Source organism: Melampsora larici-populina (assembly GCF_000204055.1).
Source record: "Melampsora larici-populina 98AG31 unplaced genomic scaffold MELLAscaffold_1, whole genome shotgun sequence".
NCBI classification, from domain to species: Eukaryota; Fungi; Basidiomycota; class Pucciniomycetes; order Pucciniales; family Melampsoraceae; genus Melampsora; species Melampsora laricis-populina.
Window position 1 is genome coordinate 3,779,589 of NW_006768765.1, and position 22,146 is coordinate 3,801,734.

At 41.5% G+C, this 22,146-nt stretch overlaps 3 protein-coding genes across 3 annotated transcripts; 1 reads left to right on the forward strand and 2 right to left on the reverse strand.

Annotated features, from left to right (window-relative positions):
• Positions 1–1,664: 1,664 nt before the first annotated feature.
• Positions 1,665–6,086, reverse strand: MELLADRAFT_114973 (uncharacterized protein; the record flags this gene model as incomplete). Its single annotated transcript, XM_007403805.1, has 8 exons — positions 1,665–2,886; positions 3,056–3,220; positions 3,280–3,595; positions 3,892–4,074; positions 4,687–4,898; positions 5,180–5,254; positions 5,497–5,647; positions 5,960–6,086. The coding sequence occupies 4 exons, from the start codon at positions 3,941–3,943 to the stop codon at positions 1,665–1,667; spliced, it is 1,755 nt and encodes a 584-aa protein (XP_007403867.1).
• An 8,616-nt stretch (positions 6,087–14,702) lies between these two features.
• MELLADRAFT_76403 (uncharacterized protein) lies at positions 14,703–17,909 on the forward strand (the record flags this gene model as incomplete). The annotated part of the gene is made up of 10 exons (XM_007403752.1): positions 14,703–15,589; positions 15,674–15,832; positions 15,914–16,122; positions 16,197–16,364; positions 16,433–16,539; positions 16,599–16,719; positions 16,835–16,991; positions 17,058–17,430; positions 17,511–17,698; positions 17,760–17,909. 10 exons carry the CDS (start codon positions 14,768–14,770, stop codon positions 17,844–17,846), a joined length of 2,391 nt encoding a protein of 796 aa, XP_007403814.1.
• Positions 17,910–18,475: 566 nt separating this feature from the next.
• Positions 18,476–21,724, reverse strand: MELLADRAFT_101480 (family 3 glycoside hydrolase; the record flags this gene model as incomplete). Its single annotated transcript, XM_007403804.1, has 10 exons — positions 18,476–18,578; positions 18,657–18,787; positions 18,862–18,988; positions 19,082–19,284; positions 19,423–20,546; positions 20,628–20,801; positions 20,893–20,943; positions 21,018–21,263; positions 21,368–21,462; positions 21,528–21,724. The coding sequence occupies 10 exons, from the start codon at positions 21,722–21,724 to the stop codon at positions 18,476–18,478; spliced, it is 2,451 nt and encodes an 816-aa protein (XP_007403866.1).
• Positions 21,725–22,146: the final 422 nt, after the last annotated feature.

The following is a 22,146-nucleotide window of genomic DNA, read 5'->3' on the forward strand; positions in this document are numbered from 1 at the left end:
AGGTATGATAAAAAGACAACAGCGTATGAGTGAAGCTGATCGAGCGTTACGATTGAGATTGACTGGTTGATGATATCACCACTCGACTTCGAATGCGATGGTGAGTCTTCTCTGTCTTTCTAATCGTATCTTGACCGTTTTGCGATCCTACCACCGACTATTCTCTAGAAGATGAGTGTATCGACATCATGCTTGATCTGATCCTAACTACGTTGCCAAAACGAAAGGTGTGAACGTAGGGAATCAAATGGTTGAACAAATCTCCTGAGCAGCAAACTTCCTCTTGGCCTTGACCCTCCTCGTCTTCGCTCAATACAGGTTCAGCTTCGGTGAGGAGAGTGCAGAAAGGGCAAAAACTTGATATCCCACATTATCCGGACATTTGAGAACTCGATTGAGGGCCGAGGCCACATCACACATCACTCGGGTCACCTTTCGTCTCAGGTCGTGTGTAGCACACTCTGCATGCGTCCGTAGGCCATTAAGTCAAAGACTACATAGTGGTCTCCTTCTATGATTGCCAAGTCAATTGTGGTGCTAAATAGCTTTGGAATCTCGAGGAAAACAGATATAAGTGATTTGACAAAAGGTGATATCTAAAGTGGTTCTATTGGAACTTGTTGCTTCTCTGCCTTCTTTTTGCATCACATGTGGACGTGACACTGAAAGTTGCTTACTTTGATGCAATATTACGAAGAGTGGTGAGAAGCCTATTCGTCTTGGATAAGCCATCAGAATAAGCCAATTCTCAGGGATGCACAACTCAGTCAGAGCTTGCTTCACATGAAGAACTATGGGACCATATCATGAGACAAGCGAGCCTGGTGGCTCAGCAAAAAGGTGGAGTGCAGGAACACTGCCGGATGAGGAGCAGAGCAAAGGACTACAAGTGTGCGATCGGTCAACTATGGTTCCTACAATCTCAGAAGCTCAAGCAACAGACCATGGCAACATTGGATCAAATAGAAATTTAAAGATTTCTTATTCCTTTTCCTTCTGAACAAAGCCACTATGTACCATCATTCTCTATAACTTGCGTCCTTCTTTCTTTTTCCCACCTGCATCAGTCAAGGCACACAAAACTTATATAACAAAGAAGAGAATGGAGAACAAATATATGTATATATAAATGAATATATAGATATTACGACTCAGTAAAGCTTGGAAGAACAATAGAAACCAAGAGGAAAACAATCAGATCCGAAAGTTGACAATTTTAATCCTAGGTAGTTCAAGAACATTAAGACAAGAAGACACACACAACCTTTTCAACTTTGAAAACTTTTTAACAATGAGCAAGAGATATCAAAAGAAAACAATTGGAATCAAGAAAACAATCAACAATTTCGAATAAATGAACTCAACACCCAACGCAGTCCTTTTCAATTTTCAAACTTTAAATCCTTAATGTTCTTCTTCATTGATCTGCTTGTGGTTGGGGTGAGACAGTAAGTATGAGAGAAGGAGCGAAGGGGGTGGAACCGACGAAAATTAAGTCACAAATCAAGAGCAACGATCAAGCACCCAAACAAACCAAGTAGTATTCCTTCAAATCTTCAGATTTTGGTTATATATGGTATATAAGATAACAAAAGGATGGTGAATTACAAGCATACAAAATGATCCGCGATGTGATCAACTTTTTATTTTGCGGTCTGCTAGACCTAATAAGCCACAGATGAGGTAGGTTGGGTTTGAGGAGTAGGTTGGGAAGGGTTGCCAAGATCATACGATCCTGCGTCTGTAGAATTTTGGTGATAGATTGCGCGAGGACCAGTCGTTGTGAAGGCTGGTGCTATGGGAGAAGGAGCGGATGACGTAGAGTACGACCTTGAATCGTTCGCGCCTGAAGTGACTGGGTAATTTGGATACCCTGGCGATGGGCCCGAGTTCATCTGATGGGGATCTGGTTTGATGGGTGCAACATTTGTTGCAGTGGAGCCATAAGGTGATCCAGTCGTGGTTTCGGACGTCATCCCTGCCCCAGTATATGTCCCCTCCGTTTTGACGTAATTATGTTCGGTAGAAGCAGAGAGAGTGTGAGATGGTAGTGAGAGCTGGCGTGCTCGGTCGGCTGGTGAGGGAGAAGGGGGTTGATACAGACCCGTACCTCCCGAATAAGAGGCAGCCCGACTGTGATTTGCGGATGGATCTTGACCTGTTTGTTCTGGCTGTAGCGTTCCGTTTTCACCTCCATTGGCCGGCCAAGACGGATAGTAGAATGACTGTCGGCCAGCGCTCAGTGGAGCGGAAACCGAGTTTTGCCTTGGGGGGCCTCCAGCGTACTGATCGTTGTTAAACCACGTACACTGAGATGGGTTTTGATGAGCGATAGGTTGGGGTAGCCTCATGTAGGAGGGTAAGCCGTTTCCAGAATGGCCTGATGGTGGCGAAGGCGGACGAGATAAGTGTGCAATGGGACCGTTCACGCTAGGAGGGCCAGCACCCGTAGGATAATGAGAGAGTGACGGAACGCGTGCAGCCTGGGAGCCATTTGAGAGTTGAGGGGGTGGTCCAATTTGGTGATACCGAGGAGACGAGGGGTTAGGAGACGGGTAAAAGCCATTCACTTTAGACGGAGGTCGATTCATGGAGGAAGGTGGTCGCGAAGGCTGCGAGGGGACCGAATGATGATGGGGATGTGACATCTGGTGATGATGAGGGGCAGGCTGGCCATACATGTCGTTATGCATAGGGTGATGATGTGGATGATGATGCATATCTGCAGGATGCGGAAGACCACCCATAGAGCCAGGGGCAGAGGGAGCCATCATCTGAGGACCACCATGCATAGACGGGAACTTGGTCTGTATTTGCTGCTGCGATGTGCTTGAGCGACGTTTGCCGGTGTTGTTAGGACGGCGTTTGTAAACATACTCTGGGAATCTGTGATGCGGGCAATGACCAGGAAGGAATGACGAATGAAGTGTGCGAATGACCCCAAGTTTGGACCAAGCGACAGATAAGAGATCAAACAGCAAAAAAGGTGTGCAAGACGACGCAATCAGTAAGTGCGATCGCGTATGCAGATAGCCGACAGCTACAGGAAACTAACCGATTATGAAATTCGTCCTTCAGGAGCTTAGCCTGATCAAGGTAGTGAGATTTGTCTTCGTCAGGAAGGTTTTTCCAGTCATGACTAAGGCGCTTGGAGATCTCGCCGGTCTTCAACCCGGGTTCTTTAGCTTGGATGGCAGGCCGTCGGTGACGTGCAAAGATCCTGAAATGAATCACATCCCATCAGTCAAGGAGCGGAGCAAGAAGTCGAGAAAGACATACATGAATGCGTTCATCGGACGCCTGGGTTGACCATCTGGATGTAGATCTTGATGCAAAATTCCAGGTACCGCGCCTACTTCTGAGCTAACTACGCCTTCTGTCTCTAGGAGGGGTCTGTCCTGACATTGGCTATCTGGGTCCGAGAGCTGCTCATTAGATGATTCAGCATTGTGGTTCTGATGGTTCTGCTGAGGTTCTGATGAATGGAAGTAAGTCGATGGTGATCGAGTTGTGTCGGGAGTTGATTCGCAACCCGCAGGATTAGCATTTGTGCTAGGAATCACATTCGGTGAATCAGGTGAGGATATGAAGGGGACTGGAAAATTATGAGAAAGCCGAGTCAGTATTTCGATCGCTGATGATCCAATGGGAAGTCAAATAAGCATTATGTAAATGTGTGCAATGAATAATCCTCGGAGAATTATATAATTGATTGAATTGATTACAACAGTTTGTTGCTTAAATCGGTTGTTCGGACCAAGCATAGCCGAATAAATAGTTCAAAACTTGAACAAAGACTGAGTCTTTCAAGTTTCCGTTCGATTGCACGAGTGTCGCATCAAATTGTGAAAAAAGATATTGAGACGAAATCGCAAGAGAAATTGGCCTCACGAGTATGGGGAAGGGCCGGAGAGGGTTGCGAGACCATCATGTATGCAGACATGAATCGAAGCGAAGGTTATGTATTGGAGACCTTTGTTGCGTTGCCCGGAGATGTTTTGAACAGTGCCGATGACGTTGAATTGGACGTTGTTTTGTTGAAAGCACGAGGCGCAAGGGAGGACGGAGATAACACTGCAGCATCAAGGGTTGAATCCAGTCAGTGTCCTTGCGTGTGATGATGGTTACCATGTTTGAAAATTAAAAGAACAGCGTTGCTGATACGAGACGCGCGACGACAGACGAGAACGCACCTAGGAAATGAGAAAAGTAGGATTGTAGTTTGGTTGAGTAGATTGAGTAGAATTCAATTTAATAGGAGCAAGGATAGACAATAGCAATTGATAAGCTGTTTTGAATCTGTGTTCAACTAGTTGTTGAAACTTAGATAGTGGGAGAAAACAACAGTTAACACAGTTGATTCTACACGAATAGATCAATATGAATTAAGATAATATTAATTGATCGGAAGGATGTGACGGCCACATGAAGAGAAAGGGATGAAACAGCTTGCAGATTGTGTTGAATTGATGATGAGAAAAAGGAGAAGCTGATCGACGATATGAAATCAAGCTTGACACAGATCAATAAAGATCAAGAAAACAACAAGTTCAATGGTATAGAAACACAGAAGAACTGAAGATGGCCGGGATGGCCAGTTGTTTGAAGTGAAAGGATGAACTAGCTAGTGCTAAATCCAGTGAAGGCAGGCCACAAGAGCAGAGGAATATTGAGATCAAGACTCACGAGAATTGGACGAGCGGTTGAATTAGTGCGTAAGACTTGTGTGTTGAAATATTTGAAAAGATAATACAGTCCCAGTACAGTACTAGGGGAATTGTACTGCAATGTAAATAACTAATAAGATAAGGGTTTTGAGCGGGTGGGTAGAGTGGAGCAAGAACTGCAAGAAGTCGAAAACAAAATTTATGTTGTATAGGGTGAAATGGATGAACGAACTGAATGGAAAGAGTAACACCAAAATGAAAGGTTTAAGTCAGCCAATCTGAACGGTTTGAATTGGAACGAGTAAGAAGAAATTTATCAAATGAACGCAGTGGGTTTTATTTTCGAATACAATTCATACACATGGCCGCGAATGAGGCTGGAAGTGAGAAAAAGGCAGCAAGATAAAAGCCTTCGTTTTGTCAAAAAAAAAGAAGGGACAGATGACCGTTTGAATTGAATTCGAGATCGAAGAGGGGAAAAAACTCAAAATGACAGCGAGGGAAGAACACACAGGGTGAAAAAAAACCCCGACACACAAACAGGTGTGAGAGGATACAGGCAAAACGTACACGACCTGGTGAGAGATCTAGAAAAGATGCCAAAAAAAATCGAAAAAAAATTCACCACTGTCCCACTTTTAGGGAGACGAGGGAAGATGAATTCAATGGCTAGTGAATTGTACAGTTTCGAGGGGACGGAACTACTAGGACAATGTACGAACTAGATGAATGATGGGAAAGTAATTGAATCTTAGGTGGCGTAGTGGTTTGGATGATGATATATTGAAAAGAACTGTTTGGGGCGGACGGGAGAACAAGGAACGTTTACCAAGGCTTCAAGGCTGCTCAACTGAACAAGGTCAAGTTCGGAACTTCGGTGCTTCTGGCGGAATTGATGAGGTTGATAGAACCTTTCGAAGACTCAGAGCACTCTTTCTAGGCGTGAGGAGTGTGAAGACCCGAGATCTGATGGAAACACCCTGAACTAGGAATCAAGGTTCAATTCAGTTCAATTCAGTGATATTGTCTCATGGCCTATATTTCCCTTTACCAGTGGAGAGGCTTGGCGAGCAGCGTCACCGAGGTTCAGACCTCCGGTGTTCACCTCAGATGGATAACAAGGAAGTTGAAGCGAGATTCATATCAACAGGCGGGTTGCCGTATTCAAAGGCAGGCGTGGAGGAGCGCGAAAATCCCCCAAAAGCCGGTATTGCCTCCTCGCATATCAAGAGTCCACGACTGTTGTCGAAGCAATTGAAAGGGAGTGGAACAAAAAAAGCATAATGACCCACCCACTTGTTTGCCGAACCCTTTGTCAGTGTCGTCTTAATATTTTCTTCTGAAAACGAGCTAGACCAGGTGGAGGGTATGAAACGAGGACGCAAATTGAGAAAGACGGGGTTGTTTGGTTGGTGTTGGTTTGAGGACACTAAACAATAAAAGTGTTGAGAGCTGCTGAGAGAGCTCAAAATAGTTGAGGATAGCCAACTATTAAACTGTCGTGTGGATCGTTTGAACTGTCAAGGTGCGCATTCAAGCTGGCGGTCAGTCTCTAACACAACAATTAAACGTTCCAATCACAAAAGTTAAAACCAAGGACTGAGGGGAAAGAGATGCGAAGAAAATACAGTTTGTATTACAATTTAGTCAACTCGAACTGAGTATGTAATAATCGATCCAGTGGGTTGTTGCTTATCGATTGCCGTGAGCTGAGGAAGTCTTGAAACTTTAACGTCGGGGGTGCTTGGTTTGTTGGTAAATAAGTAAGATGAGATTTATCCTTGCTGTCGATGACGTTGTCGAATGACCAGAGGAAAAGCTGTTGTTGTCGTTTGAAATTCCTTCTAGGACCCCAGACTGTGGTTTTCTAAATATGTCTACAATTCTCAAACTAGAGCACATCTAAGCTGGTCAGAAGAGGACAACCGAAGTTTGTATATGCACTTGGCTACATAATGGTCAAGATGGTGGGTGGGCTCGGTGGATGAGCAAAACGAGATGGAAATTGATAGATGGAACCTTGCCATCATGACCTCCACCCTACGCCTCCAGGGCAACTGTAACCTACTAATCCACTGCTGTAGTGTTGACAGGAAGCCTGATTTCGACTTCCAAGATTGCATCGATCCTACGTCGTCAAACAATCAACCACTATTCACCAAGTGCCTCGACCAGCGTCGTAAGCCACCGTCTTGGGTCTGAACTCATTGGCAACCGGAACCTCCGCAGTGGGCCGAATGGAGAGCTCAGTGATACGTAGACAGGCCGAGACAACAAGGGCGGTGGGTCAGACTACCATTTTCCTTGAGGATTTGAAGTTCATCACTTGGTCACTCGAAATACCCTTCACATAGGTTTCGATGACATCACAGTCAGAGTTGTGTAGCATTAAAAGACAGAGATCATTCATGAACTGTAGTTTTGTAAGGCTGGTCATGGTGAAACATATGGAGCTCGTCGAGGAGACTGGGTGTTGGCTCCTGACCATCCTGAGTCTGACGCGCGCGGGGGTGCATCAGGATGGATTCACATGGAATACTTACAAATAAGTTCTCGTTCACCAAACTTCAGGCATGCCAGAATCTTGCACACAAATCTCCTCTTCACCGCGCGGCAGGACAAAACGAGCATTGCTTTGAAGAAGATTCCAGTCTCGATCTATGTATCTTATCTCTCGAAGTTCGAAATCTTGTGGATCCCAGCTCCCACATATAACGCAGCAAACGGCAGTAAGGTGGAGAGCACGACCACTTGAGCAAGTTGAGATCTGTTGAGATCGAGATCCACGCAGGGTGATCCCCGCATTGTGTACGTACGTGATTACAGTCTATCTCGACCGGAGATAGCGAGTTAAAAGAGCAGAGAAGAGACAGTAACAAAAAAAGATAGGGGTGACTGCGTTTCGCAAGGAAAGCCGGACACCTGAACCTGCCAAGACGTGCTCGGCGAGCAGGAACCGACGTCGGAGAGTGACTCTGCAGTCACCCAGCTCAGTCACCTCTTCGGGATGCACTGGACGAGTGTCATAAGCATCACGACACGTTCTAGCCGCTGTATGTACAGGCATGCTCAACAGTTGCTGCTTTTTTGTTTCCATCTTTTGTGTTCACCGTTCGGTTGCGGGGTTGCCATCATACCTCATCAAAGTTCATGATTAGTTTTGCTGTTTCAGAAATCTTGCCCGCAGAACTCGAGCAGATGGGTAAAGAATTGTGGGCCGCTTTTAGAGCCTGCTCAGAACATCAAACTTGAGAGTGGAGAATGTGCTTGCAAATATCCAGAACCGAAGACCTAAAGCTCAACTAACGAGAGCGCGGACGCGGACGCGCGAGGGACCTACTTAGCATGCAGAAGACCAGAGCCACAGTAGATGGAAGGAATTTTCCATGTCTACCAATAGCTGTGTCTTGTTGTATACATAGGACGCTGATGGACGCAACATGGTCAGCGTGCCTTGCCATTTGATATGACACATGTATGTAAATGATAAATTAGAATTGAAAAAGAAACAGATGAATCACGGTAAAGAGGATAAGGATATGATGATCATGCTATCAATAAGGTGTAGATGTTTGGAAGAATTTATATCTGTATGTGACCCATGCTTAATTGAGAAGGGCCATCAGTTGAAGCAAATAAAAAAGAAAGGAGATTAACATTGCAACTTGCACGAGGAAGAATGGAATGGTGATCAGATGCTCTCAATGAATATGATCAAGATTCCCAAGACTCCTTGTTTTGAATCTGTAATATATAGTGTAATTATGTATAGAGTAGTACATGGTGAGATGAGGATCAGAAAAGAGAGATACTGAGCATGGGAAGAATAAATTGCATTCCCCAAAATGTGCAGTGCTGTTTTGGTGGAGTATGGTTCATTTTTGCATTTTGAAATTTACAGAGTGCAATTTCTTGCCAGAAAGAGCTTAAGTAAATGTGATGTAAGATTTGTTGGCAGATTTTGAACTTTGAGAATAAATATCAATATAGAAAATCATCTTGAAAGCCTTTCAGAAATTGGCTTGATGCATGTCAAGATAAGGACTGCAGTGACAGTGGCATTGCAACCTATTGCAACCCAGTGCACAGCCATGCCATTGGTTTTTAATGAAAGTCTGTGAGAACAGTGGCTCCTCAAGATGATCTATGCATCCCATTCAACTGTGTGGTGTGGTATACCACATCTGGAAGTTGGCTCACATTAGATATGAAAGACACAGTTCACAGGGAAGAGTAGGACACCTACAGAAGGGATCATGATGAAACATCTGGTTGTCCTGTGGTAAAACAGATTACCTGTGTTTTTAGGGCCTGGAAAGCGAGTTGGGATTTTTGCTAACAGGGAGAAATTGAATCTGGGATCTCCAAAGCTACAAAGTGGATCAATGGATCTGCGGCTGCAAGGCTTGGGCACCAATATCTTGCTGCAATATAATCAGATATCTGGAACATATTGGGTCTGGTGGCAGAAATTTCATATGGACCTAAAAAAGCTGTCTGCTACAATTATTGGAACATACCAATGTGTGGTTAACAATATAGTAGCAGGCACAAAAAACAATGACATAGTATGATTGTAGTAGTAGTTTGACCACCATATGTGATGACAGTCACCCCTGCCAACATGTAAGATTTAAAAACCAGGAATTGGAGCAGCAACACCGCACTCAAGATAGAATCATGGTGGTTTTGTAGTTTCACTACAATAGCACTGTGATACCTCTACCTATTACAACAAGCTTGCCATTGACTTTCATTCAACTAAAAATTGTGTTTCAAACTGAACCACAACCACACCTCTGGTAAAAAAGAAAACCTGTATGAATCAACAAGCTTGGTGTGAATACATAAATTTCAAGCCCTCAACAATTTTGACACACTTGGCATAGGAATTGCTCTAGCAACAACAATTCACTGTTTCTAGGAATTCCTTGATGATACATGGGAGACCCAGCTCCAAACCCACAATACTCCCAGCAAGGGACCTATTTTCATACCATCTTTTCTCTGGCAGCAAGGGATGAGCCGTGTCTTCTGTTGGATAAATCCAATCCTATTCATTGATTTTATGGTGTATCTTTGAATCTATACTCCCAAGCCACATGTCTTTCTCATAACGTATCATCTCATGATTGTTTGAGGGGGCAAGACCTCTTCCAAGCTTGTATTGATATATGACAGACTTTGCCAGTCTTGATATACAGTCATTCTCAGAAATGTTGCAAAAATCCAACATCTTGAGCTGAGGTTGGGGTCCCAAGGAGGTGAATTTTTGATGACATGTGTCACAGAAAAGGTCATGGCAGCTGTCAAGTGGAGCTCAGTGTCCCTTTCACCAACCTCAACTCCCTTTTGTCCGCTCCATGCCATCCTTCCTCCAATCCTCAGCTTGTGTTCACAAGCCCTTAACGGGCAAATCATGGGGTTTTGCCATTATTCTGAGGACATCAAGTCATCAGCCATGTGGCCATCGGCATGATAGAAGTGTGGTCATTGAGGGATGATGGAAAGTGATCAAAGGTTTGTCTTAAGATAGCTGTCAAAGTCAAAGTTTTTGTCAGTGTTTGTGTCTTCATGTCACTTTGGGTCCAAAAATACATAGCTTTGACGGCCTCTTGTATACCTGCCTGTCATCATGCACTATTGTGGCAGGAAACTGGTCACCTAAAGGCTAAACTGCAACCAAAAAATATACGTTTGTGGGGTTGTGTATATTTTTGAAAAAAAACTATATACAAATTTGACTACAGTCAAACCCGTGCAAATGCATACCCGCACAGCTGAATAGCCCGTGATAATGCATAGAAAGAATCCTGAATGTTGATGCTTTTTACTGCCAAAATTGACAACAGAATTGCATAACTCATCAAAATGTATACCAAAAGTCTTCCACCCAAATTATGTGATTGCACAGGTTTGACTGTACCATAATTTATAAGGAACTGGTATTGTGGGCAGGTAATGTCCAAGTTGAGGAAGCTTTGACCTGAGGAGCCAAAAATCCAATGTAAATTTCGAAAGAAACTGTCCCTTCTAACTCATCTCCAGTATGAACATTTCATGAGAATTTAGCACATGGCAATCAAGTTCAACCAAATCCTGGGTACTTCACTTGGTCAAATCACACTGAATATGGGTCCAAACTGAATTTGTGATCCAAATTATCCTAACCATTTCAATCTATTGAGTTCTGTATCAGACAATTTAGATAACATTGATCTAGGAATACAAGAATGACTATCATCTGGTGTGAAGTTCCAGCATGAATTAGATAGTCACTGTACTCAATATATTGGTGTAGTCTAAGGCCTATATCTTTGAGTACAAAACATGATTTGGAAGAGATTGTAGAATATGGCAGGCTTTAGTGGTTTCATTCTTTCTGAAACACTTACTTTGGCCAAAAATTACAATTGACAGGATAATGTCATTTTTCTACAAGTTGAAAATGCACTCTCCTGCCTCTCACATTTACTCTTTAGTCACTCAGACCTTGCTGAAGGGTTCCTGGGAGCAAGAGCACATTTTTCACTCTGAAAAAGTCCACAGCACAATTGTTGGTGACCAAATCTTATAGGACACAAACACAATTTTCTAATTTCATGAAGAAAAATACATCACACTGCCAGCATAAAGTAATTTCCCCACGGAAAGATTTAATACATTTAGAGCAAGAAATGATGGAAAATGCATTAGATCAGCATTAAATCAGCATTAAATCAGCATTATTCAGCATTAACTGAGCATTTTTGATTGAATAATGCATTTAATGTATTCATTTTTTCCTGGGGAAAATACTTTATGCTGGTAGTGTCAAAGAATACAACATTCTCTAAAATACACCGCTGATGCTTGATTGAGATCATTTGAGCCCAGAGCTTTCTGACTTCAATACAGTAGCTACCAAGATCAAAAAATAGAAAAAGAAACAGTGTTACTTGATATAATCTTCCTGAAAAAAACCCTTGGTCATGATACCCAAGAGTGTTACCATTCAGTGTGTTAATACCCATATGCAAGCATGTATCCTGATGAGCCAAGGTGCTTATCAATGGTATTCAACTTGTGAGAATATGAATCTTAATGACTGATCAACATATTAAAAGTGTCAAATCATGATTAAGATTCAACAAAGTAGAGCTCCCCAGTAAAAACATAATGAATGATATTTCTAATTCATACAACAACCCAGTGAATAGGCTCAATAAATGAAAGAAACAAGAAGAAACAGAACCACTAAAGTTAACTTTACACTACACCTTTACCACCCTCTACTTCTTGAAAATTCATATTTCCTTCACACAATCTTCAGTGATCAAGTTTACAGACCCACCTCTACAGTCACAATTCTACATCCTATGGTTCAACAGTGAGGTTTGTGGCCAACAGTCTTATAGTTCAACTCTCCTTGCTCTGCCACTTTTGAGTCAATTATTCCAGGTCATAGCACTCTCAGTAACTTCAAAATTGTATATGACAAAAAAGCACCCTTTGTTTGAAATTTGGAACAGGCTTTGAGAAAATTTACAAGGTCACAGTCCTTTTGTGATGTGAGTTTCTTCTTGAGGGCCAGGGCTTGCACATATGAATAGTGCTATCCACACAATGATAATGTCTGGAAGAGACCATTTGCCTGTCATTTCCATTGGTTTAGAAAAACTGGGCTCATTCAAATATTCTCTATCAATGATCCTGATCTTTTCCATGTTTCTTGATACAATTTCAAATACATCTTTTAATCTGTGAGATTGAGGAGTTGATCCATATTAGTCGTATGTCATTATCACTTACTGATTGGAATTTTGGGAATAATAGGTATCGAAGTAAATGATGTAAATGATGTAATTGTTGGGGTTGGTTTTTTGATGGATATATTACGTTAATTGGCAATACAGCTTTATCCTGTTGGCTATTCAATTCAATTACCAGTACCTCTTTCTCTTTACCCCCTTTTGTCTAGATCTCCAAGTTCAGAGTACTTTCAAGTATCATCAAGAATCATACAAAGCCTCTCAAAGCCCACCCTGGATTATATCTGGGAATGCTGTAGTTGTCCAAAGGTGTCAGAATAAGTATCAGTTAGTTGCCACAAGTATATACAGAATCAGGTATTTGTTGCTCATTTGTTTGTTGGTATTGTTTTTCAGAAAAATAGAAAGATATATAAAATCATTTCATCAGTGTTTTAAGAAAATATTATGTGTATACTCATCATATTTATAACTATTTTTTGCTTGTTCAGTCTCAGTTGGTTATTTCTTTTTAGCATTTTTGTATACATATATACAATGCATACATAAAGTCTTGTACTGCTAGGGCAAGGATTTTGTTGCATGCTTTCACTCATCAAAAAAACACCAGACTGACCCTGTACTCTGGCACCTACTTTGGAGTGAATAAAACCAGTCAGGAACTATTGAAAGAGAAACTATTCAATGTCCTATAGGATTTGAGAGCTCAAGGGACACCTACTGGCCATATAAATTTGAAGGTACCTACAGTCCAAGTCATAAGGATGGTGGATCTTGGAAAATCAAGGGAGAAGGAAGAATGGGACCCAGTGTGGTGAAAAGCTTGTGATTGTTTTGGGAAAACACCATGGAAGTACTGAGAAAGATCTATTAAAGCTCAAGTTTTGTGGTTCAAGTAACAAATTGTGGGTTGGAAAATTGTTCAATATAGTGCAAGTCATGATCTAAAGAATTGTATAAAACTTTTACAGGCTGGATTATATTGGCCAGTATGCTCTGGAAAGGAATGGGAGACCTTTGATGAAGTAACAAAATTGATGAAGAAAATGTGTTTGAGGAATAATGGATGTGATCACAAAGAACTGTGTAGATTGATTCCACCAAAGCTACTTCTACACAGGCTATGTAGGATAGAACATTTCTATTCTAATGAAGAGCTTGTATCAAAACAGGAAAAAGGATATGACACATTTCATGATGCTGCGTGAGGAGGTTTTATATATGGCAACTGAATTGGACTTGGAAAATTGTCCATCAGGTACAAAAGACAAGAAGGCTTGGGATTTTTTTGCAAAAATATCCAGGCTAAATGAGTGGTGTCAAGTCATTGAAAATTGTTGCTGATTGTATCTCGTCTTGCCCCTCTGTTCCGTCTTCAAGCCTTGGAATTCTGTGAAAGATCTTCACCATCACAAAATACCTCGAGTCAAGATAGTCATCGCACCTGTGGTTAACGTCCAACCAGCTTTGTACTTTTTCATTTGAGTTTAAATCTCTCTTGGGAATCACTTCTACAAAAACTAACTGTCAGAGGACGACCAGGAATCTCATCTGGCTTCTCCAGTTAGGTACTTGCAATCCCTCACCTCTCTCTTCTATCTCTCTCCCCCTTGATGTTCTTCTATGGCAGTTTTTGATGTCTCGCTATCTCTCGAAGTCAGTTGTCTCAAATCTTGGTCTTCCCAAGTCCAAAGGTGGGGTTGGAGATATTGATTGCACGAGTCAGAAATTGCAGGTGTTTGTGATTCCAAGCATTCCATTAGAAAAAAATCGGTCTCAAAGTCACATATATATGGCTGACATAGCTGAGATGGCTATGGTATCACTTCTCGGCCTCGGAGAGAAAAAAATGCAATGCACAAAAAAGCGATTTGAAAAACTCTGAGTCACATGAAGATTAGGATATCGCACAGTCAAATATGGCTATACTGATAGATACGCCTTGGAAGGGACGAAAATGCAAGACGTATCGATATGTTTATATCCATAATGGACACTGCCGGTGAGGCCTTGGACGAGGAAGTGATATCCTTGTCAAGATACAAGCTCCAAATCAACCAAAGTTCGATCTTTGTTCACTTTGTTGGTCATTTGAGTATGGAGACAGGACTGGGATGTCACTTTTGGATGAAGACTGAAGTGGACTTCTCCGAAACCTCTCACAACCCATGAATGAGCTCTATTATGTTATTACATAAAGGAATCACATACACTCGCTTGAAAGATTCCTATCCAACATTTTTGAACTTGGTTGTTTTCCTTCAAAGTTCACCTTCACCATCAAGGCTCAGCAAAAGTTTTAAAAAAATCGATTAGTATTCGATCACCACTTCAACCGTCAAGACAAAAATGTCAGATCCACCATTTTATAAACTCAAATTATACCTCAGACCAACTACAGCTTTACCACTCCCTTCATTCGCACCACTCGCACTAGCTTGCCATTTATTAGATTCACATCCTAATTTAAACTTAAGCATCGATTATGAAGATGGTTTAACAGGTTCTGGAAAAGATAAAAGTTGTGTAGTGATCGGAAGTGATGAAAAGATCGTATCAACCGATTCTCTTGAAAGCTTAAAATTCTTAGCCATCAATTTTTCAAAGCTTGAACCAATCTATGGAACCAACGAATCAGAAAAATCTCAAATAGATAGCGTGATTGATTTATTCTCAAAGTTATTCGAACCATCGGCATCTAAAGATATCACGGCTATTGGAGCGGTGGCTGATCGAATCGATCAATACTTGACCCTTCGTACTTTTCTTCATGGCCATCGGATTTCTATTGCGGATCTCGCTCTATGGGGACTCATCAAGTCTTCTAGTACCTTCTCTGCTGTGCTAAGAAGATCTCAACATGTTCATCTAGCCAGATGGTATGCTTTCATCGACGGTTTAGATTATACTCTCAAAGCTGTTGGCAACTTACAAGAAGAAATCAAACATGCGGCTAAAGGTAGGGCTAAAGCTGGTGTAGCATCCGTCAACTTTGATGAAGGACTTCCAGGAGCAGTTAAGGGTCAAGTGGTAACCAGGTTTCCACCTGAACCCAGTGGTTATTTACACATCGGTCATTGTAAGGCCGCAATCCTGAACCAGCATTATGCCAAGATATACGACGGTAAATTTATTGTACGGTTTGACGACACAAATCCTAGTAAAGAGAAGGTCAGCCATACCTTTTTTCAAAGATAGTGAATTATTACTTCAATTCAACGCTAAACTAGTTTGCTACATTTCTTTGGCCCACAGGAAGAATTTCAAGACGCGATTTTGGAAGACTTGGAATTATTGGGTATCAAGGGAGACTCGATGTCCTACACATCCGATTATTTTGAGCAATTGTACGGATTTGCGATTGAGATGATCAAAAAAGGTGCAGCGTTCTGCGATGATACCGAACAAGAAGCGGTAAGTACTTGATAGGGTTGATTAAAGTTCATATCTACGCGGTACAAAGGCATGATAAATTTGACACGCCTGATCATATAGATGAAGGCAGAGCGTATGGCTCGAGAGCCTTCTAAGCGTCGAGATTCATCTGTTGAGGAAAACCTGGCTAGATTCGAGGAAATGAAGAAGGCGACTCCGGAAGGCGTTCGTTGGTGTCTGCGAGCCAAAATCAGCTATGATAACGTGAATGGAACTCTTAGAGATCCTGTCATTTACCGATGCAATCTCCTCCCTCACCACAGGACCGGGTAAGCCAAATAAAGCTCTTGAAGCATTACTTGAAGATGTAGACTAATTTTTTGTACGGGTGGTTTGATCACAGCGAACAGTGGAAAATCTACCCCACTTACGACTTTGCTTGCCCAATAGTTGATTCAATCGAAGGTGTTAGCCATGCCTTACGAACCAACGAGTACCGTGACCGTAATCCACAATATTGGTGGATGCAAAAAGCTCTTGGACTACGGAAGGTGCAGATCAAAGATTTTGCGTAAGTAGTTTGATATATACGTCTGAACAAAATCGTGATTTAGTCATTGATAGCCAATGTATCTCCAGGCGAGTTAACTTTGTATACACCTTGTTGTCCAAGCGCAAACTCAAATGGTTCGTTGAAACCAATCGAGTCCGTGGCTGGGATGACCCACGATTCGCGACTGTGAGAGGTAACTAGAGCAGCCTCGCCTTTGCTTATTGATAAACTGCTGATTGTTTCGTTCCGAAGGAATTCGAAGAAGAGGAATGACTATTCAGGCCATGCGAGACTTTATGATTGGTCAAGGGGATTCACAGCAGCAAGTCAACATGGAGTGGGATATCGTTTGGAGTATCAACAAGCGTATCATGTGACCCTATTGTACCCCGACACACGGCGGTGTTGAACAAAAATGTGTAAGCTACACACAGTGATCGTGTTTCCTGATAAGAGTAAGCAATGATCTTATATATGGCTCTATCCAGCGTTAAGGTAGTCATTTTAGGTGGAAAGGACCAGTTTCACACTGAGACTCTACCAGCGCACAAAAAAAATCCGGACGTTGGTACCAAGATTACTACATTCGGCCCTGTGATCTACCTCGAACAGGAGGACGCGCTGAGCTTTGAAGACAACGAAGAAGTCAGTGTTTTATCTATTATGCTATCTCTCGTGTTGATCTGACATCTGAAACCCTGGCACACGCAGATTACTCTGATGGATTGGGGAAATGCCATCGTTGGTACCAAGGTTACTGGAGAGAATGGTGTGATCACAGAAATCCAACTGACCTTGCATCTAGAAGGGGACTTCAAGAAGACCAAGAAAAAAGTACATTGGTTAGCGGCTGTTGATCAGACCACTCCGATCGCTAAAGATGTTGGACAAGGTCTTCAACCGGTTGTACTTTTAGATTACGATTACCTGATCACTAAAAGGAAGATTGATGATGACGATGAGATTGATGACTTCATTACTCCTGTGAGTGAATTCAGAGAAGATGCGATCGCGGACGGTAACATGAGGAATTTGAAGAAGGGAGATATACTTCAATTCGAACGTAAAGGTTATTACATCGTTGGTCAGTTGGTTCTTCAAATTTCGAAATCTTATTTTAGGCACAAGACCGCTGACTTGATCCTTGACCGCACGCGTACTCAGATAAGGCACTTGGTGAACATACTACGTTGGCTAATGGCAGTGGTAAAGATTGGGTAGAGTTAATCCGGATCCCTGATGGCCGTGCAGCTGGTCTAGCAAGTAAAGCTACGCCTGCAGCACCCGTCGCCGGAAAGTCTAAGAAGGCTAGTGAGAAGGATGGTCAAGCTGGGAAATCCACAAGCCAAATGGTCAGTCTAGCACGAGACTGAAAGTCCGATGTATATATCTGATATGATTACATCTTTTTAGTATAAGGTCGACCCCTTCTATACGAACGAAAGCTTGGTAACTGCGACGACGACAAAGATGTATTCAGTACCCAATATATACCAATGAAGTGAATACAAAAGTCTGATAATGCTCATTTACAAATTATGAGCATACATGAAAGTTTGACGTTCTTGATCCACAATGAGCTGCAAACTTTGGTTCTAAAAAGCGCGTCAGATTAAGTTCAAAGAGAAGGCTGGAGGACTTACTCGCGTCGAAGAGTTTGAGAGCTTCTCTGTGATAAGGCTAGCAGCAAGATCATGACCCTAGGTTATGACCATGATGTGAATGTTCTTGGTCGTAATTTGCATGGGAGATTATGAGAGTCTCATGATGAAGGCCGCTTGAAGAGGATGTTTCAGCCCTAACCTTGAGAATCATATTGTATACTTGATTGAAATCCACGAGTGAGAATCATGAAAACTTTGCTCGTAATTTCACAACGAAGTTAAATGCTAAATATTACTTTTGTTTCAATGATGAATTCTTCAAGCATAATGTTTATTACAAGTTTACAACATACAAATCAAGATTCAAAGGGAAAAGGAAAAAGTGACATGAGCAGTTTACATTAGAATATGAAGATGAAGATGAGCAAAAGAAAGATATCAATGAAAAATAAGTATGATGATAGATGACAGAACAGAACTGCAAGAAAAAGGAGCTTATTATAGGCTTTAGGAAGTATCAGATAATTAGACTGCGAAGGTAGTATTCAATCTGATATCACGACTACTACTACCAACCCAAATCTTCATTTCTCCTTGAGGTACGACCCATGCTTGTTTTTTCACACTCCTGATGAAACCCAAAGGAAAGAAAAGATTGAGCAATTGAAGCTTTTTGAAGAATAGACTTGTGGAATTGATGACTAACCAAATCGAAAGATCAATAACTCTTAGTTTGATTGATACTGTGACACTTTCACCTGATTTGATCATCACACGATCAAATCCTTTGAGTAATTTCGGTGGCTCTTCTGCATGATCTGGAAAACCAACATAAAGCTACATATATAGGAAAAGACATTCAATTTTCAACAGTGCCAAAAAACGAAAAAGAAAAGAAAGGAGATGCTTACTTGAGATACCTCATGTCCATCCCATTTCCCGATATTGCTGACTTTGAAGTTGATTTCAATTGCGTCTTTTCTTGAACCTGAAAGCTCATTTGAAGTGAAATCCTTGATTAACCTTTCCAGTTGAAGGCTATCATAAGAAAATTTCGTATAAGAAAGTCCAAAACCAAATTCAAAACGAGGCTGTAGGAATCGAATTTTTCAAACATCAAAGGTAAGCAACTTGACAAATGAAAAGATTAAGAACTGTTTATCCAGATGGAAAAAAGTTGCACTTGCCTTTATTGAATGAGCATCAAAGTGACGATAATCAATTTCAAGTTTTTCTTTATAATCAATTTGAACAACTGTTTGATTCGATTCATAGATTATGTCAGCAGGATAATCTTCACGACGTTTTGCAATCGTAAATGGTAATCGAGCGCTCTGTGCGATTGAAGTGAGTTGAAAGGGAAAGATGACGGAAAAGATGACAAATAGTCAGATAGCATGGGGAAAGAGAAGTTGTTCATCAATATCTGAAGATGAAAACAAACGCAGTGAATGAAAAGAAGTAATACTGACTGGGTTCACTTTACCCCACAAGACGTCGACCTCAGCATTTCCACTCTCCTGACCTGGAAGTCCAGCATAGACTACCGCAGTGACATTAGGATGATCGATCCAAGCTTCCATCAAGACTGGACCAACTGAATGAATCACTACCACCGTATTGGCGCACATCTTAGCAGCACTCAGGATAAGTTTATCACCTTCATGCCAAAGGTATAGATCATTACGATCTCCAGCATTTCCTTCGGTTTCTACTTTACCTTCTCCTGAATCAGCACTAACATGTACAATTGTAAGTTCAGCAATACTTGCACTGGCTTCTATACGCTCATAGTTTGTATCATTGAGGACAATATCGAGATTGATATTAGGGTGATCCGCGTGAAGGTAACTTCGTATAGCTGAAGCTGGACTGATGAGATAAGGATAGATAGCTGAACCTGAACCCCAACCACCAGCAAGTGTACCTTCATTACAATTTCGGTCTTCACAACTATTAGCACCATTCGGATTATCTCCAGCATCACTTCCTAGAATGAGAATCGATTGAAGAGATTTAGGTGCTTTCAAAGGTAGAGTTTGATTAAGATTCTTGAGAAGAATAGTAGAAGCTGAACCGATCTCTCGAATTAGTTTGTGATGATCAGCTTGAACATTAACGTGTTGATTATTAGCGGCTTGTTCAGCTTCCGTTCCTTGTCCTACACTTTGAAAGTTAAGCTTTGGGAAGGATTCTTTATCTTGACCTCGTTTATAGTAAGTCGATATGACTCGTTGAACCATATCATCTATTCTACTCATCGGTACGGATCCATTTCGTACGGCGTCGATGAGTCTAACACCCCAATAAGAGCTTGTGGCTTTAGATGGATCTGGCTCTGAGGGTAATCCAGCGTTATAGAGCTCCCAACCTGGCATGTTCATATCTAATCCTGCTAGCGCTGTTCGTTCGGTAGTAAGGACTGCAGTCCAATCAGATAGAAGCACACCTTGAAAATTAAGCTCTCCTTTGACCAAGCCATTCAAAAGTTGAGAGTTTTCGCATGTTTGGGTCTGGTTTACTGCATTGTAGGAACACATCAAGTAGTCTACCCCGGCTCGAACAGATTCTTCGAATGGCCAAGCATAAAGTTCACCTAAAGAAATGATTGCACGCGTAATGTTATCAGTCAAGTGACGAACACAAGCTCGAGGGGTGATCATTAAAAGAACTCAACGAAGTGTTCGATCATCAATATTTGAACTAGAAGGTATAGAGTCTGAACCACCTCTATAATGCTCTTGCTCATTACCGACAAAATGTTTAACACAAGCTGATACATGCTTTGATTGAATTCCTAAGATAGTTTCAACTGATCCAACTCCAGACAAGAATGGATCAGCTCCGAATCCTGTGATCACACCATTTCGCGCAAAGACAATCAACTTGGATTAGTTTCTGAACGTTGGAACTTGAAATGCTTTTTGAAAAAATGAACAAACCTTCCCAATTTCTTCCAGCCAGGGGTGAGCGCATCAAGTTGGTCATTGGTCCTATACACTCGAAATTCAATCAGTGACTTTATACATCAAGACACGAAAGATTCGAAGAACAAAAGACTCCGTACCTAAAGCTACATGAATCCCTTTACCAGCAAATTCAGCACCAAGAGCAATTGCACGACGTCTTATTAAACTTCGATCGAATGTGGAAGCTACATTAATCTCAGCAGGAAAATAAGAAACCAAATCAACAAGTCTTACACCAACAGGTGCATCTTGTAAACAAATCGGTTCATTAAATCCTAATCTTGGAATCGTTCCTGTTTCTCCAACACATCTTTTCTCAATTCCAGCTCCCGTTGTAATATTAACTACGAAAAACCACACACAAATTGTAATTCATTCAAAGTTAAAACTTTGTAAGCAAAATTCACTTTGGATTATGACCTATTTGATGCAGATACTTAGTACTTACTCTTTTCTTCAAGGGTCATTTGGGATACTAATTTTTTTGCGCGTTTTAGACTATCTTCCCATCCTTGTGATCCATCTTGTGATGGCGATGGAAGACTGATGATACGAAATTTAATCAGAAAAACACAGTCTATAAGATAGAGACTGAGTTAAAGACCAACACTGTAGGAGATACCCATTCTTCGTATCCTGGCGGGGCTTGGATAACTTCAAAGTGATAATTTGATGAATCAACATTTGAAGTACTTTTATCGCTAAGATCAATTGATTGACGTGTAGCAATAGCTTGATTTATAAAACTTGGATAAGAAATTCTAGCCAAGACGCTTAAAAAGGTAATGTAAGATTGAGTAAGCATGATGAAAACTTGAGATGATGGGGTTTGTTTCGAAGTAATCATGTTCCATGAAGCCGTCTTTTATAGCAAAAATCAAAGTCACAGCAAGTAGAAAGAATCAAATCATACAAAAGCCAAATTGAAGAAATTCGATGAGAGGTCAAGTGATCGGATGTCATGATTCAAAAGTCATCTTTGCAGATCAACACAGGAAATGCCCTCAAGACATTGATGTGGTTTGAGATTCAAGAAACAATCTTGTAAGAAACTGAGACGTTGACCGATGAAGGAGAAACATTAAACAAGCCTACCAGTTCAAAACCGTAATAATCGCTCGACTCAATGCCAAGTGGGAAACTCGGCTTGAATGCATTCAATCAGTAGCAAATAGTGATTTAGAGGATTGGACACATGTTTATAATCGCTGTAAAGAGATGCGATGG